We start from the raw sequence: 19372 nt of genomic DNA on the forward strand, positions 1-19372 counted from the left end.
TAGCTGACAAACATATTTTGGTAGCAGCCTTTTCGTTTTCTGTTTACTCCATGACGTATTTCACTATGAGAATTATCTAAACTGTTGCAAAAATTTTACCTTTCATTGCTTTGCCAGTTTTTCATATTTAATTTAATTTATTTTTTTATTATCTCCAATCACTATTTTGTTCCTGCTAGTCATGTCCTTTAATACAATTGCATCTTCCTTTCAAAACTCAGATGATGCCATAACTGAATATTTGACATTTGGTAATCCCAATTCTTACTGTGAGAAGCTTGAGAACTTGCTTACTTATGGTCTCGTTGATGGGCAGTTGGAACTAAAAGAAGAAAAATCAAAGCAACAATTTTGATTCTTGAATGGTTATGCAGATTTCAAATTGTTTCAACTATAAGAGGTATTGCCAATTTGCATAGATGTAGCAAAAAAAAAAATGTTATGTCATCCGCAGATGATGAAACTCAATACCAGTTACCTTGAAAAAATAAAAGCGGTGGTGGCTTGTTAGGGTTAGGGTTTGGAAGATAAAGATGGTAAGGGTATTTTTGATATGGGAGGTTGTGTATTGAGTAAGAGTTGATAATTTAAATTTATTTAGTGTGTGTATTGAGAAAAGATGTGAAAAGAGAGGAAGTAGCATATGGAAATAGAATTTCCCATAGGAGAGTGTTACAATCAAGTATGGACTCCTAGATTTACAAGTATGGAAGGACTCCTAAATTTATAGGGAATATATTAGATATTCAAGGAATGTACCTAAATATATACAATATAAATTAACCAAAATATACCTAAATACATAAAATATAAATTAACCAGAATATATTAACATCTCTCCTCAAACTCAAGGAGGATAATATCAACCAACTTGAGTTTGGAAACTAGGTCACTGAAACGCCCAGGAGGATGAGCCGTGGTGAAGATATCATCAGGCTCATCAGTAGAAGCAAGAGAAAGAAGATGGATAATGCCACGAGTAACATGCCGTCGAATAAAATGGCAGTCAATCTCAATATGTTTGGTGCGGTCATGGAAGACATCATTATAAGCAATCTGAATGGCACTTTGATTGTCACAATAAAGAGAAGTAGCACTAGAGAAGGAAACACCCATGTCAGTAAGGAGCTAGCGAAGCCACAAAAGTTCCTAAGTAGTGTCAGCAAGAGCATGATATTCAGCTTCAGTACTTGAACGAGCAGTGATAGATTATTTCTTGCTGCGCCAAGCAAGAAGTAAATCCCCTAAGAAGAAACAGAAACTCGTAGTGGGGCGTCGATTAGTAAGATCTCTAGCCCAATTAACATCAGAAAAGACACGAAGCTCAAGAGAGGAGTGAGCAGAATAATAGAGTCAATGAGGTAGCGAAGTATGTGAAACAAGGCAGTGTAATGAGGGGTATGGGGAGCTGACATGTATTGACTAACAAGATGTACATCATATGCAATGTCAAGACGTGTCGCAGTGAGATAGACAAGCCTACCTACTAGCTGGCGATAAAGAGTAGCATATGAGAGAAGATCCCTATCAAACAGAGTGAGATGAGTCTGAGTATCAATCGGAGTAGGGGCAGTCTTGCAATCAGTAAGAGCAGCACAAGCCAAAAGATCAGATATATATTTGGCTTGTGATAAATAATAACCAGCAGAATCATTAGTGACTTCAAGACCCAAGAAATAATTGAGAGTACCAAGGCCTTTTATTTCCAAATGTTGGTGGAGAGATTGTTTGAGGCTAAGAATACATGCCACATCATCACCGATGATAATCATATCATCCACATAGAGGAGCAGAAGAGTGGTGCCATGAGTAGTCTTCCGAATAAAGAGAGCAGAGTCATATAAACTGGAGGTGAAGCCAAGATCATGAATGGTGGAACTAAACTTAGCAAACCAAGCATGAGGGGCTTGTTTGAGACCATAGAGAGCATGCTGAAGTTTGCAAACTTTATTAGCCTGATAAGTAGACCCAGGTGGAGATTGCATATAGACCTCCTCAAGAAGATCACCATTAATAGAGGCATTTTTTACATCCATTTGGAAAAGGTCCCAGTGGTGAGAAGCAGCAACATCAATCAGGCTGCGAACAGAGGTAAGTCTAGCAACAGGAGCAAAGGTCTCCTCATAATCAATACCATATTCTTGGGCAAAATCTTTTGCAACAAGGCGAGCTTTGTATCGCTCAATAAAACCATCATAATGAGTCTTGATTTTGTAGACCCATTTGCAGTTAATCGCAGTCTTGCTAGGAGGAAGATCAACAATGTCCCAAGTATGAGTTTTGTCTATAGCTTGAAGTTCATCAGTCATAGCTTGCTGCCAAAGAGGATTAGGACAAGCCTCACGATAGGAGGTAGGTTTATGAGTAGAAAAAACAGTGGATCCAACAATATAACCATGAAGATAAGTAGGTTGTCGAGTTACCCGACTTAGACGACCTGTAGGAGGAGGATCTGGTAGAGTGATATGAGACTCAACGGGACACTCCATGGGAGTTGGAGGCCCCAGAAGGAGAATAGCAGGACCATCAGAGGGAGTAGTCGGGACAGGATCAGGTGTAGGGAAAGGTGTCTCTAGAGAGGAGGAACCTACATCAAAGTCATTAGAGAAGAGATCGATAAACGGATTAGTAAACAGAGTGGAAGTAGAAAATGATGATAGGTGGAATGATGATAAGGAGGAAAACATTTTATACTTCTTGAAAACCACATGACGAGAGACACGAAGACGCTTAGAGATAGGATCCCAGCAGCAATAGCCTTTATGTTCAATCCCATGCCCGAGAAAGTAACAAAAACGAGAACGAGGTTCAAATTTGGTGTGTTCATGAGATTGGAGAAGAACAAATCATGCAGACCCAAAAACCTAAAGATTTGTGTATGGAGGACTAGTGCCATGTAAACGTTCATAAGGAGTTTGGTTATTGATAGTAAGAGTGGGGACACAATTGATAGTGTAGACAACAGTAAAAGCAGCTTCCCCCAAAAATATTCAAGAAATAAGGAAGAGATAAGCAAAGCTGGAGTAGTGTCAAGAATATACCTATGCTTCCGTTTGACACGTCCATTTTGTTGGGACGTGCCAACACAGGAACGATGAGGCTGAGTACGGTGATACTGAAGGAAGGAGAGAAAATCAAGATCCCTATATTCCATAGCATTATCAGATCGAAAAATTTTAATGGTTTTAGAAAATTAGGTTTGGATCATTTTTGCAAAATTGTAATAATTTTTTTTGAGTTTTGATAAAATTTTCATGAGAAATAACCATGTAAAACGTGAAAAATCATCAACAAAAATAATAAAGTAACGTGATCCTCCCATAGCGGTAGTAGGTGATGGTCCCCAAGTATCAGAATGTATAAGATCAAATGGTGCATGACAAACATAAGTACTTGTATTAAATGATAAAATATGTGGTTTTGCAAGTTGACAAGACAAACAATCCAAGGTATCGAGAATTACATGACCTAATTGACCAGTAGAAACTAAAGATTTCAACCAACTAACAGAAATATGTCCTAAACGCCAATGCCAAAGATTAAAAGGAGACATGCTGGAAGCGAATGCATGAAGATGGATAAGCTTATAGAGACGTCCATGCTTACGACCAATCTCGATAACCTGTCCCGTCTGAGGGTCCTGTACCAAACAACCGTTAGCAGAAAAAGTGACAGTTAGACCAAGCTCACGTAATTGACTAATAAAGATAAGATTTAAAGTGAGAGTAGGAATAAGATAAACATTTGATAAGGATAGATGAGAGGTGGAAATAGAACTAACATGACTTACAGATATAAGAGAACCATTAGCAGTATGAATGGAATGAATATGAGGAGAGGGAGAGATAGAAGAAAATATAGTAGAACTGGAGGTCATATGATTACAACATGCTGAGTTAAAATACCAGGGAGATGTATCTGAAGTCATGGACAAAGCAGTAGAAAGAGGGGTACCAGAAGTGGTGAGAAACTGTTGAACATGGCCTCAACATCAGTTTGGGAAAAGACAAGAGCGGCCAGATCTAAAGGCTCAAAAAACTCCTCAGAGGCAATAGCAGCAGTGCGATGAGTAGGCAGAGATCTGGACTGATTGGACTGATTCTCGGGATGTTGTGAACGACCTCACGAAGAAGCACCACGAGAGGAGTGAGTAGCAGATGAGCGATTTGGATTACGAAAGCAATCTTGCTGCAGATGGCCAAGACTAATCTTATTATTGTACCGACAAGATCTAATTGGGCAATGAAGTAGAGTATGAGTAGACAGAAGGCCCCGATTCTGATAATAATTGCAAGTAGTGGTCCCCTGGGTAGTTGATAAAAAGGAACTCAGTGATTGAGGGGTGGCAAGAACTATATCCACGTGATGAGTGTGAAGAGTGCCAAGACGAGTCTCCTCAGATAATAGCTCGGAAATAGCCTGCTCAAGAGTGGGTAGTAGAGTGTGATGAAGTAGAGATGCACGCATTGGCTCAAACTGGGTAGTGAGAGCCATGAGAAACTGAATCAATCATTGTTGATTATGATACTTAGTAAATAAAATAGCATTTTCAATATAAGGCTAGTCGGGTTTCAGAGAGAGCAAGCTGGTCCCAAACAGAATATATCTGAGAAAGAAAATCATTAACAGGTTGACAAGGCTCTTGACGCATGCGATGAAGCTGACTCTGAAGTTGATACTGATGAGCAAGACCAGTAGTCTAATAACGTTTTTTTCAAAAAAATCCAAATGTCCTTAGTAGGAGTAGTCACAGAGTCAAGTTGAAAATGAACAAACTGTAAACTAATAGAGGTAACAGATGTATTCCAAAACCAAGTAATGATCTAGTAGTTCTTACTATCTCAATCCTCTAAACGGTCTTCATATGTGACAGCTGGTTCATTAACCTCTTTCACTGGTTGAACCACATCCCTAGCAATAATACACCAGGGTTTCGTCCCTTGCAAAAAATCAGACATGGCCTGGGCCCATAACATGTAGTTGGAGCCGTCAAGTATAATAGAGATTGGATAGGAAGCATCCTAACGATCCATAATGATGGGTTGGTGAAGTAAACAGATAAGAACAGTGCTATAGAAGCAAAATCAGCAAAAACAGCGTGTCACTGTGACACAGAGGCATGAGATGGATGTGTGCTGACATCACACGCATGTGGCTGGGCCAAAGCTAAGCGTGTAGGGCTGACATAAAGGGGATGACGTCACCGACTAAGTGGCTGAGCTGCTGGTGTGGCTGGGCACGCGTGGAAGTGCGTGTGCAAGTGATGACAGAAGCAATTGACGCGCCGATCACAAAAACGGCGCGTAAGGGCATGTGAGGGACATTCTGGTGATGAGATCGGTGCCATTGGAATCGTGAGAAGATTCCAATCAGTTTGGTGCTAAGGGGAAAAATTTTGGGTAAAAATATATAGCGAAACAGTCCGATCAATGTTTGGGTGATTGAATAAATGCTGAAAGTGTTTGGGTGATTGAATGAATGTTGTAGTACCGCTGTGTATTCTCTAAGTAGAAAAAGAAAAGAAAAAGGGCTATAATTTAGAGTTTTGATACCATGTTAAAATGGTTAAGAGAAATATATATATGAATTATCTATCTCAGAATCAAGGTACAGTGACTCCTATATATAGGAGAGTGTTACAATCAAGTATAGACTTTTATATTTACAAGTGTGGAATGACTCCTAGATTTACAGGGAATATATTAGATATTAAGGGAATATACCTAAATATATACAATATATATAAACAGTAAAAATGCCAAATTTGAAGATGTCAAAGTGTCACCTAATTTTTTATTGGGCATTGATTTAGACTCCCTTAAAACACCCACCCCCACAATCCCCTCACACACATGGAGGTTGGGGATTGGTGAGAAGAAAAAAAAAAAAAAAAAAAAAAAGGAAAAGTTGACCAATCAAAACTAAAAGGGGTCAAGGGAATCTCAACCTTTATTCTTTTTTATTTTTAAATGGCTTCTCTAAATTTGGTTGAGATGCCCTTAGAGATGTCAAATATTGTTAATCTCATCAATTTATTTATATATGATTGTATAACTTATCTACTATAATACTATTTATAATTCTATTTAATTCTGTGAGAGAATAATTTTTTTTTTTTTTTTGAATAACAATCTTTGGTAATGTTTGATTATGTGGAATAAAGGTGAAGTAGTATGGAATCAAGTGGTCATTCTTTAGCTTTCGTAAAGAATAATTATTTCCTTATAATGATAAATAACACTTCTTCCATTTCAATTTGCTTGTCCATTATAAGAAATTCAACTTATTAAGGAGACATACAATCATTATATTTTAATTCAAAATTTGAAATATTTTTCAGACTAATGATTTATGGTGAGTAATTTTGGAAACCTAACAAAATTTAATATTCCAAAATAAAAAGTAGATAAACATTTTGGGACAGACCCAAATGGAAAGGTGGGTAAACAAAATAAGATGGATGGAGTAATTAATTTACAATGTATTTCTTATATCATAAACATAAATAAATGGTAACACAGTAGAAATTAGTTGTTGATAAGAGAATAAGATAACAAAAGGTATCGAAATACTTTCTATAAGATTTGAACTCATAACATCACACGGTAAAATAATATTATATGATTAATATACCAAAGTTATGTTAATAGCCCACACGGGCATCTTCCTATTGTATATATATATACAAAAAAAAAAAAAAAACATGTAAAATAATAAGTAATTACTTCTTTTTTCTTTTTTTTTTCTTTTTTTATACATAAATTAAGATGCGAATAAATTATTATGAAAACTAAAAATATATAAAATAAGGTCTTCTTGTTTCATAGTTTAACAAAATCAAGTTTACAACATAAAAAATTCATGACAAATTCTGAAGTTACAATACCGAAAACATAATTGACCATTCTCACATTTTTAGTTACAAAATTAGTAAGGAAATATTATCATTTACTACTTTTTCTCAAGGTTTGTTATTGAAACGTATTAAGTTTTTTGTGGGCAATTAAATCTTATTTTGATAACTTGTTAATAACAAGTTCCCCTTCATAATTTATTCTAATTTTATCTATTCCCATTAACATATCAATTATAATTTCATGACCAATAATTTTTTAATAAGAGGTAAAAGTAGAATACAATATATAATTATAAAGACTTGATTTTTTCTTTATTTTTTTTTTTAATTTTTAACCAAGACTTTAAAATTTGATAGGACTCATGATAATCTCAAAGGAAAATTAGTACTTATTGATAAGAGAACTAATATTTATTACTGTATCAACTTTATTTTTTTACTTCACCTTATTCATATTAGGAGTGAGTAGCAGATATACCGATTCGTCCAAACCAACCGAACCAAACCGATTCGTCGTATTTTGGATGGATGTGTGATGACGAACGGACAGTTGCAGATTGATTTTTTCTAATCTTCCTAATTTTGGACGAATGACGGATTTAAGGTTCATTTAGCCATAACCGAACCGCCAAAACAAGAGCACCTCTATTAATTTGTAAAACTTTGTGTTTTCAATTTGTTTATATATTCTGTTTGTGTTTTCAATTAAAAAAGAGTTTATATATTCTGTTGAAAAAGAGTTTTCGACTTGAATATATTTTTGGAATTGAAAAAAATAAATGTATTATTTATCTATATTTTTTGATTTTTAAATCTAACTCAAAAAAAATAAATAAAAAAGATTATATATGCTGGTTGATTTTTATTTTCAAAAATAGATATACATGTAACAATATAGATATACAATCTCTATTACTGCTGTTTATTGTTTTGGTAGTTTGAATTATTTTTGTATTTTAAGAACCACATATTGTAATACTTTATGTGGACGAGACATACTATGATTATAATATGTGAATAAGGCATGTAGTGATTATAATATTCTAAAATTTTAAACTTTCTTTATTTAGATGAGACATACAGTGATTGTAATATATTTTTAAATCATAAACTGTAATTTTTTTTTTTTAAGAAGTGCACAAGTTGAATTATGTTGAAAATTTATAAAATTTTAAACCGCCAAACCGATTCACATTCATCCGTCAATCCACTCAATCCACATCCACCAGATTGTCGGGCGGATGCGGATTAATTTTCTCCACTTCGCCAAATTGACAGATAGACAATGAATTGGAAGTTCCGTAATCACAACTGACTTCGCGCCCACCCCTAATTCATACAATAAAATGACGTGGGCATTGTGAAACTCACATGGAAACACATAAGAAGTGATTTTTTTTTAATTTTTTTTTACACGGACATAAGAAGTGATTGACCACCATATAATCACATGGAAACAAAAACAAAAACCACCCTAAAGTATGCCAAGCTTTGAAGTTACAAGGTGTCAAAATTGGATAAAACCACAAAATGCTCGTTGCACAAACAGGGCAGTTAAATTGCAAGCATAAAAAATGATATACATACACACAAAAAGAAATAGTTTCTCCATTTATAGATAAAGAGTAATGATAATCTACAAAGCACCTAAAAATAAAATTCAAATTACAGAGAGACAGCAAAGACTAACTGGAAGGTTAGTTTGAGCTTACTACTCGCTCACTATATATTGAGTGGAAAATTTTCACTCGATACAAATAAAAGGAAAGTCAAGAAAATCGACCAAAAGAGATGGGGACACCTAAAAGGCATAACCGATTTGTGATTGATTGAGAGTTTTCTAAGTAGTGAAAATATACACACAGAGAGAGAGAGAGAGAGAGAGAGAGAGAGAGAGAGCATATATATGGTCAATCAATGGCCATCGGAGTAATGCGCCTCTTGGCAGCAGTAGCAGCAGGCTTATTATTATTATTATTATTATTGTTCTGCATGGGAATAATCACTGATGATTGCTGTTTTCCTTCATTTTCTACTACTAGTAGTGCTGCTACCTTTTTGTTGTTCAAAGTTCCTTCCACCTCCATATCCTCTGGTTTCTCAATGCTGCTCTTACTCTCATCATCCATGCCTTTCTTTCCTTCTTCTGAGAACATACATATTTGGAAAGTACAATTTTCAACAACTAGCAAGTTTCAAAAACAAATAATAAAAAAAGTATAGATTGGCAAAAAACTGATACAAGTCATCATCAGAAACAAAAATATACCTGATAAAGAGATGGGTGATCCTAGTTCATCATTTTCAAATTCTACAAGAGTACAGTAACCATCTTGAGAGGACAATGCTAAATATTTTCCTGTTGCCGACCTTTAAAAACGAAATATCATAACCAATCAAAAACTCCAGAGGAAATATATGATTGATTGTCCAAATTAGAATACATGATGAAAATTGGAAACATGTTTAAATGGAGAGTCCAAAATATACACACCATGCAATGTCAGTTATGGCTGCATAGTGAAGTCCAGCCAAGATTGATATTGGTTGAATGCTTTCTGTGTCGTAGATGTATAAAGAGTTTAAAGTAGCCACTGCAAAAACAAGGCGATAAGGGAGCTTGAACAAAGCATCTGCACAATTCAAAAGAGAGAAGCAATTCAGATTCTCATAGTACTATGTATATAACCAAAAGTCACTATTATACATGTTCTTTGCCGACACTACAATTTGCTTTTTAAGTACCTGAGTTTGAAGTCCTTAGTGCAAAAGCCACTGGGCAGACACGCACTGCAACGACAGGTTTGCTGGCACCAGGGAGCACTAGAGCAGGCCTGAACATGTTGGAAAGAACGTGAAAATGAATGGTAGATGGACTCTTCTGTACTTTGAACCATCAAACAACATAGCAGAATATGTTGAAAATAATATATAACACAAATATTTTGGCAAATTTAACATTAAGAAAAATCAGGGTTCAATCCTAAAGGATATGAAACTCATAAATGGTGTATATGGTTCCAGACAATAGAAAATTTAAGTAAATGTGTTACCTTGTAAGATCTTTTCTAGAGAAAACATAACTGGTGTTAACTGGTTCAGATGCAGGTGAGAATCTGTAAGAACCTGTAATCAGAAATTCATTTACATATCATTAAAGTTTTAAGAATTACAGTGAAAAATAACAACTTCATCAACTAGCTGAGACAGCTGAAAATCAGGCTATCTAACTTGGAATAGCCAAAAGACTAGGCTCCATACTTAAATGGCTCCTGCAACATATGACAGACAACAAATCAAACTCTCAAACAAAAGTAATTAACATGTTAGTTCATCTTCCTCGACATACATACAAAAACAAACAGTAAAGAAAAACTATGCTGGTGGATTTCTAGGTTGCTGCCCCCTCTTGTAGCTTAGTTCTCAGTTTAAAATGATGTGCATCACAACTACATCAAGATTGAGATATCTGCATCTTTATGATCATGACAAACACATTTTTCAGATCACATTCTACATGTTCTATCATGTTTGAAACTATAAAATAACTCTCAGGTACTCATCCTTAAAATCAAACTGTCCACTAGTTCACTATATCCAAAGTACATCGTTCAGTATAATGTTATGGGGTTGATGATTCAACAAACAACAGAACATTGATGCAGGGATTGTGACTCAGATTGCAAATCTTAACACCCAGACCAAGCATACATCCATGCCAGACCACTATAACACTAACCATTAAGAATATAGCCAAAACAACAACAACAACAATAATAATAAAAGCAAACAAAACTGGATAATTAGGACTTTAATGGACTCCATCTAAACTCTAAACATCATTTCACAGCTGAGATTATTTATTTACTAGCACAAATAACAGCGGCAAACAATAATCAAAGGCAAAACATGCATTAAGACCATAGCATAACCAGAAAACTCCATCAGGTTATCAAATTTCAGGGAATCCATCATGGAAAGAAGTGTTAGACTGCACGTTTCACTAAATAAACAAAACATTTATATAGGTCCATACCTGCAGGCACAAGTAAAAATGATCCATCAGGTGACCAGGCTAACCTTCTGAAGAAAGATGGCAGTGTCTCATCATGAAAGAGATGGTTTTGTACTGACTGCATTACATCCATTTCTAAATCTTATTATTATATCTAAGAAATCAATTTCCGAAGCATGGTATTGTAGAAGATTGACTAATTTTCTGACCTTAGACTCATCTATCATTTGATGTTCCGACTTTGCAATCACATGCTGACAAACATAATTCCTCTTCTCATTGCCTTTATCTTTACTTTGAGGCTTGTTTACATAAATCCGGCAAGTTCTATCTGAACTAAGTGAAGCAACGTACTTGGCCAATGGGTCCCAGGCCACACCTTGAACATAATGGAGATGAGCATCTAAGATCTGAAGAACAGAACCTGAAGAAAACAAATGTAAGAATTAAAGTGTAACTTCAAATTTTGCTAATAAATGCCAGTCATGCATTGCCTTCCTTACCTTTGTTAACATCCCATATAATGCAAGAATTATCAACTGATCCAGAAACAAGAAATGCACCATCAGTAGACCACTGCAGGTCCAACACATCCTTACGATGAAACCTGGAAAGCAAGTTCACTATTAACTGTAGGATTCATATTTCAAAGCATATATCATTGCTCTGGGGTTTTGTTATTAACATTAGTCACCATTGGCAGTCCAACATGTCCTTTCGATGGAATCTGAGCCACAAAAGACTACTATAAAATTACAGGAGTAGATAATACTATTACCAACATGTCTGTGTCAGAGTGTAATGTCAGACACTGTCACAGACTCATAGATCTCCTTATTCAGCCCATGCTATTAACCTAGAACGAAATCAGACAAAAATTGGATGACTTTTGATTTAGGTAAGCAACTCCATTGTTAAGCACGAACACTTCTAAGGGAATTTTGTGCCGGATCTGTGTTGGACATGTGTCAGACATGGGTCCAAACATCTACTATTTACAAAAATAAAAAAATTATAACTGGACAGTTCAGAAACTTGGCGGACTCATATCCATCGCTTGAAGCCTCGAACACACATGAAACACATTGCAAATTTGAAGAAAGTATCTTGGGATTCAATAATAAAATAAAATAAGGGATTTATACCTATTAATCACTCCATATTTCTAAATCTAGGAATTCTAAAGCCAAGAATTTTTAATTTGTCCATCAGTAGAGCTTTCTAAAATAGACATTAAGACTTTTTGTTCACACTTATTTTTTCAATACGTAGAATGTGAAAATTAGATTTATTACTAATTTGATGTAATAAAATATAAATGCATTTATATTGTACAAATAAGAGATAGTTATATAGTTATTATTTCGCATATACATATAAAAATATAATTGTCATGTCTACTATTTTTTATAAATTACTGTGTCAGTGTGTCTGTATTGGGTCATATCCATATCTCATGTCTGTCTCAGCTTCATAGCTGCATTAGTCTTCCCAATCCTTATGACCTATGAAACATATTATGCTACCTCCTATTCTAACATATTAGTCCACATGTGAAATATCAAATTTCCATCCTATAGATGGATAGGATTTAAATAGAACCGCCAAACATTCCTAACAAATAATTAGGCAATTTGTTTCAGGTCAGCTAGTTTCTAGCCTAACTTGGACTCAATGCAACCTAAACAGTTGCCAACTTCAAAAAATCACAAAACGAAAACTAATTTAAATGAAAGGCCTTACGATAATGTCTTCAGAACTTTCCATGTTTGACCTGCATCGGTAAAGTGTAATTTCCATATGACCAGCTCACCTCCTACATTCACAAGAACTCAATCTAAGAACACGTTACATAACATAAATCATTGCAAAAGTTTCAATCATTTATTCATCAATAAAATTCGTGAAAAACAATGAACGAATTCATACCATCAGCACCAGAGGCAAGATATTCCCCTGCACAAGTAATGTGAATATTATTTCCATCTTCAAACAATAGTATTTAAAAAAACAAACAAAAAAAACTGAAGAGACCATAAATTGTTTTAGCAAGTATCTTAGAAGAGAATGCTTAATTGCTAATCTCCACCAAAGTTTTTAAAGGCGAATGCGTACTTCAAGGCGTTTTACCTCTCATGAGGTGAGGCGTAAGCCCCAGGGCGTTGAGGCGTGAGCATTTCAAATTTCAAATTTTAATATTTACTGAATAAATTAAATATTTTTAAATAGTTAAAAAAATAAAAACAAAATTAAATATAAATATGTAAATACTTTTCGCTTTAATGCATTGAACATTTTACTGCATAGAAGGAAGTTTTCCTTCACTGAAAGAGAAATCGATATTCTTAACTTCAGTGATTGAGCTTCTCACTTGACCATTAACTGTGTTTTTCTTGATTGATCATTTACTTAATTTTTCCTGCAGAATATAGTTATAAAAATGGATTCTTTTTAATTTTTTTATGTTTAAATAATCTAATAGACTAAGTTTAATAGATGCCCAAGGCAACTTCTCCATGTGCATACTCCTCACATGCTTTTGCGCAAAAAGCGTAAAAAGCGCACTTAAGACGCATGTCTTAAACTATGATGCGCAAGCCTTTAGGGAGTAATGCCTAAAAATCAAAGCCTTGATGCGTTTTACCTTAGCCACAAGGCGAGGCGAGCATCGAGGCGAGCCTCAAGAAAGCCTTTTAAAACTTTGATCTCCACAGTAATGTGTCATATGCAGGAGGCTAAGGAGAGTATTAGCCATCTTTCGTTGCATTGCCTGGTGGTGTGATGAGTTTGTGGTTGAGGTTACTTCAGTATTTATTAGGTGATTCCATCTTCCATTCAGCAGTTGTGTACCACTGATTTTAGTGGTGTCGGCATTTGGTATGTCAGGTGCTTGGTTGTGGATCTCTGAGAAGATGGCAGGCACTTCAGCAGCCAAGAATCGTCGAAGGCGTAGGAGGAAAGAACCAAGGCAACCTTAGAGGGAGAGAAAGTGGCACTAAGAGTCATCGAGGCTAGGGAAGATGATAACCAGAGTTGTGATGATGTTTACATGCATGGATACTCCCGTTTATAGGATCCAAGACCGTTGGAGGCCAACTCGCCTAAGGACAGGTGGCCAACTCTCCTAGGCTCGACAGAGCGGAGGTACTCAGTCTATCGTTGTGTCCTATGATTCAGACCTCAGAGGCAATATCATGGGAACTGCAAAGGTGGTATGGCACCTCAGAGAGTGTATCATGGCATGGCATAGGTGGTTGGTATGTGATGAAACCAAAATTATAGAATAGATTTCATTAGAGAGAAAGTCTCTAAACAAAAATACAAGAGCCAAAGCTCACAATATTACAATATCAAATGTCATAAAACTAAATACTAGAGGGGCCTAACCACCTATTTATAGGATAAAAGACACAACTCGTGTTACTAAAAAATTAACTACACCACTAAATCTTACTACATTAGACTAAAAATAAAATAAAAAAACCTTGTCCTCAAGTTGGTACATCAACAAAATGACTCAAAACATCAACATCGACAAAATTACTCAAAACAGCGATAACGACATCAACAAAATGACTTAAAAGCAATGACTCATGGGGATATAATGGACTTGCAATGGTTTATAAACTATGTGCCTGCAAGTTCTTATTCCAAAATTCACCCTACAAACAGCCCTCTTTAAAAGTAAGTTTTTGTTCATGCACAACAAATTTGGAAACACAAGAATAAAATGGTTTTTGAACATCAACAACATCCGGTTTAGATAAGCATTAAAAAGATTTTAGATTACACTAAAGAGATCCAAGAGGCTTTCCACTTCCCTCTCTTTCTTTCCCAACCATAAAGAATCAAGACTAATAAGTTGGCCTTTTCCTGTTGCAGGTAAGCTCAAGTTAAATACCAACAAATGCTTAATATATATATATATATATATATCCAGGGCAGGCCAAATATGGTGGATTGCTAAGAAGACAAAGCAGGCTCTTGGGTTCGGGGATACTATGGGAAGTTGGGAAACTGTTCAAGCCTAGAAGCTGGGATTTGGACTATTTATAGGAGACTCACCATCATATTCCAGAAAGACATTCAAGAGGTGGATATCTAATCAGACTCCGAGATGGCAGTACGCCTAGTCTGGGATGGTGCAAACCACAACTCCCTATACAGGGCAGTGATTGAGGATGCTAAATTACTATTGGAGAGATGCAAATGCTCCATTGGCCATACTCTGAGAGAGGGAAACAAATGAGCGGATGAAATGCCTAAACTGGGAGTAGAACAAGATAAACATGTTATAGTTCTGGAAGACCCTCCAGAATCTGTTAGGGCTTTGGTCATAGCTGATATGATCAGAGTAAGTTATGCGAGAAATTAGCCCTCCATTTTGTAATTTTCTTTTCTTTTGTTTAGCTTGTGTTTAACTTTTATTTCAATCAAAAGAAAAGAAGAAGAAAACCCTCAATTGATCAACTGGGTACAAACAATGATAACTTCCCTAGGTACATGCCACTATAATTGAACATATATTGGATGGAATAATAGAATTAAAAGAAGAAAACTTTGAAAATAGAATAATGATGCTTGAAATTCCGATTAACTAATAAAATTTATAGAAATCTAGCCTTTCAAGAAAAGAATACATTCAAATAAACAAAAGTATGAGTGCCATAAACTCTAATCAGTCTCTGCATATCCACAAGGGAAAAAAGTCAATCCTGCAAATTAATAAATATAATTTAGAAACAATATATATGCCATAAAAATGGTTACCAAAATGTGAATACTTTCTATATCCAGTTGCCATGTTCTCCATTAGTTTTCCAAAACAGTGTCCTCAATAGAATAAACTACAATGGAAATAGAGGTCGATCCTTACCAGAAGGTGAGAAGCGAATAGCATTTACAGCAGAACCATGGAAAGCAAGGCTATTCTGATAAGAAGCTGTAGGGGTTTTCTTTTGTATTTCGCCAGGATTAATAAGCCAGAGCTGGATGTTGCAGTTTAAGGCAATCATAATTAGTCCAGGAAAATATGAGGTGTACTTGTTGCAACTTATCCTTATCTAGAAGCTGATAATTTATAAGAAAAATATACAAGCTAAAAAAATTTCTGTGCGATATAGAATATGGCAAAGTTGCTGTGTTTCAATGTAACACCCAAGATGTTCTTGCACGATATGAGAATACATTATCCATGATTACTTGCCTTACATTATGCATTGACAGTCTTGCTATGAAATGTTATATTGAAGCTTAGAAAATGCATGCTACAGTTAAAAGATATTAAGTAATGAAGCCTTGGACATGGTAGCTCTTTACTATGTGGTTTCTAGATGTTAAAAGTTAGGGGATAGTCTTCTTGTAAACTTAGGGAACATGTATCCTAAATCCCTAGTCAAGGAGCTTAAAGACTTTGAATTAATATGTTAGATGATTCCATGCCATGTGCAAAACCTTAATCGGAGTTAGAATAATTAAGTAGAATTAATCAGATTTAAGTGAGATTAATTAAGTTTATTGAAACTAGAGGCTAACCTTGATTAATTATAACTAAGCTTGATTAACTAAACTAGTTGGAAGGATTAAAATTGGTGAAGCATACACATAGGTGAAGCACCCACACACCTTCAGATGTGTCGTACAGCTCCTACTAGGAGGGATGAGGTTGAGCTTAGAAGAGACGAGTGTCTCTCTCGAAATACAAAAGAGGATAATAAGGAACATAGAGAAAAAATTCTGCTGGAACTTGGAAGCAAGAAGCGAGGAGGAAAAGAGAGAAGCAAGGAAGAAAAGGGACCTAGTTCTTGACATAGAACCTCTTTTAGTTGATTCAAAGGTAAGAATGATGTAACTCACAAAATTGATAGAGCCTATGTTGAAAATGAATTTGAATGAAAGAATGAAGAAAAGATAGAATAAACTATGGTGAATAAATGAATTGGTTAAAGTTCATGATTTTGTTAAGTAAAAGCTAAAGTTTTGAATAGGAGTTTGAGATTCACAAGTTCCATATGATTTTGGAAGGTTTTGTACTGAGAAATTTCATGTTTTTGGACTTTGAAATGGTAAAAATTGAATTGGGAATGAGTTGAAGTTCGAAAGAGAAGTAGACAGCTGCAACAACTGTTCTCCGCACGTGCCTGCACAGAGCCTCCACATGAGCGAAGCTTGTCCAATAGCCTCAGATAAAAGTTCAAGGGCCTCCACACAAGCAGCCCAACTCTCTGCATGACCAAAGCCTGACTTGGAGCATTCTGCAAGAGCTCTGCACATGCGGCCAAAACCTCCACACTAGCAGAACTCTGCTTTTCAGCATTACCTTTTTGTACTATTTTGACCCTTTGGGACCACTTTTGACCCTTAGGACTTGTTTTGAGACTTAGAGAAGGCTCTAATAGTATTCTTAAACTTGTTTCAAAATGAAAAATGAATCAAATTAAGATGAAAGATTGACTTAGGATTTGTGCTAGTTGGACTTGTGTTTCAATGAATGTTGCTCTTTACACTTATGTAGGTTACAATCTTGAGCATGATCCCATTCCTAAAAGCCATTGGTGATTAGTATTATTTTAAAGTTATGTTTGAACTCTTATTTTGGAACTCAATTGTATTATATTTCAGTTTACATTGGAATGCTTTGATGAGAATGAATATCCTATGTTTATGTACCAATGTATAAAGATAGCATCCTCGGCTTTGTCCACTTGCAGGTGGGTTTGTTTGAACGGTACCCAAGCTAGTTATTCCCTTGAATATGAATGGTTATTGTTTTGTAAGACTTGTTAATGTTCATTCATTGTACCACTTTGTTATAATACTATTCATTGGGTTATGGCTCACCCCTCTCCCCCTATTTGTATGTAGGTGATGAAGAGCAAGTTTGAAGAAGACCTTGTTGTATAAGCTTTGTACATATGTAATATAGTTGAAAGTTATGTTTTTAAAGGGTCCTATAAATATTAGTTTGGAAAAGGAATAGACTATCTTGTAAGGTTTTGTACCTTCTTATAAGCTATGTACGCTCTTGAGATATTTTGCGAAATATAATGAGAAGTGGAATGTTTTGTTTCATTAACTGTGCATTACCTCTAGATGTGTAAATGAATGAATATAAAGTTTCCACTATTTTTTCCCCATTGTTATCAGTCTATTTATTATTTTGTTTAGTTAGGCCCTTGGTAGTCAAGGACTACTGGTCAGTCACCGCACTATTCCAGTTGGGATGGGATAAGGTAGTGACATTCAAGCATGTAGCCAATTTGGTTTCAAAATTGTTGCGTCCTTTGGAGGTCTGTTTTACCCACGTGGCACTGCAACACCCATTTCTGTTTGGATTGCTACTTCCTTTGCCCAAGTGGTTTCAAAAGATAGATACAAACCCTCAAAATTAATGCTTTAATTATAACCTTATAAAGTTTAAAATGTCGAAAAAAAACCCCCAATTATGTTCTAATAAATTTTCAAAATAATATAGAAACTAAACCCAAACCCACATAGGTTCCGTGACAAAAAAAAAAATATTAACAATGTTAAAACTCTAAACCCAGATAACTAATTAACAATAGAATAGTCACACATAAATTGAAATCTACGATTGTTCATTTCCACAAAAGCAAATCTGAACAATTCATATATGCAAAAACCCATAAATGAAATGAAATGAAAAAGTCCAATTTTGCATTGACACAAATAAAATTGAACAATTTGCTGAACACGGAGCAGTCAGAATCAACTGAGGAATATATAAGACACAAAGGGATGATACCTTGATGTCGAAATCGGCACCGCCAGTGGCGAGAATTCCAGAGGTAGGGTGAAAATCAAGAGTCAGGACGGGCTTAGTGTCGTGCCAATTGATCTGAACTGTGCCACCCTTCATTTGTAATTAGGGTTTCTTGGATACAATGGAATGGTAATTGGGACTCTGGATGCTCAAAAGGTTAGGGTTTTGGGGAAGGAGGGGAGTTTAATAAAGGGGTTGATACTTGGTTTTGGCGGGAAATTATAATGAATCAGCAATCAGTATATACGTACTGAAGTATTGCAAATACGTGGGAATTTTCTCCAAAATTGCAAAGAAGTGTGGCTAGTAGTCTCCACTTTATTAGTTAGGACATTCTTATTTTTTACAACTGGAAAGATTAAAATCATATGTAATTTATAATTATTAAAAAAAAGACATAATTTATATTTTTATCATAATTGAAAAAAAAAAGTAAATACCACATGAGACATAATAAAACATCTCATGAATCATAAAAAAAATATTATCATAATTAAATAAGAAAATGACATAACTAGAAGTATATTTGATACACTTTTTCCAAGAAATGTATAGTAGAATTTCCCTTTTCAACATCCCCTTACAAAATTTAAAATTAAGAACATTTGTAAAAACCCTCTATATAACACCAAAATGATCATTCTTACAAAACACCATGCATCTACATAGATGCACACCCTTAAGATCAGCACACTCAGCAATTATACTCCTTTCTAAA

The 19372-nt window shown here is 35.1% G+C and overlaps 1 protein-coding gene across 1 annotated transcript; it reads right to left on the reverse strand.

Annotated features, from left to right (window-relative positions):
* Positions 1-8440: 8440 nt before the first annotated feature.
* FAS2 (Transducin/WD40 repeat-like superfamily protein) lies at positions 8441-19155 on the reverse strand. The gene is made up of 12 exons (XM_028226602.2): positions 18637-19155; positions 15748-15859; positions 12801-12827; positions 12615-12687; positions 11375-11478; positions 11081-11295; positions 10893-10989; positions 9910-9982; positions 9602-9690; positions 9351-9489; positions 9126-9226; positions 8441-9002 (listed from the first exon to the last, which is right to left on the reverse strand). Exons 1-12 carry the CDS (start codon positions 18748-18750, stop codon positions 8767-8769), a joined length of 1380 nt encoding a protein of 459 aa, XP_028082403.2. The 5' UTR covers positions 18751-19155; the 3' UTR covers positions 8441-8766.
* Between the last annotated feature and the right edge of the window lie 217 nt (positions 19156-19372).

The sequence above is a fragment of the Camellia sinensis genome, chromosome 1 (assembly GCF_055761805.1).
Source record: "Camellia sinensis isolate YWXY chromosome 1, ASM5576180v1, whole genome shotgun sequence".
NCBI lineage: Eukaryota > Viridiplantae > Streptophyta > Magnoliopsida > Ericales > Theaceae > Camellia > Camellia sinensis.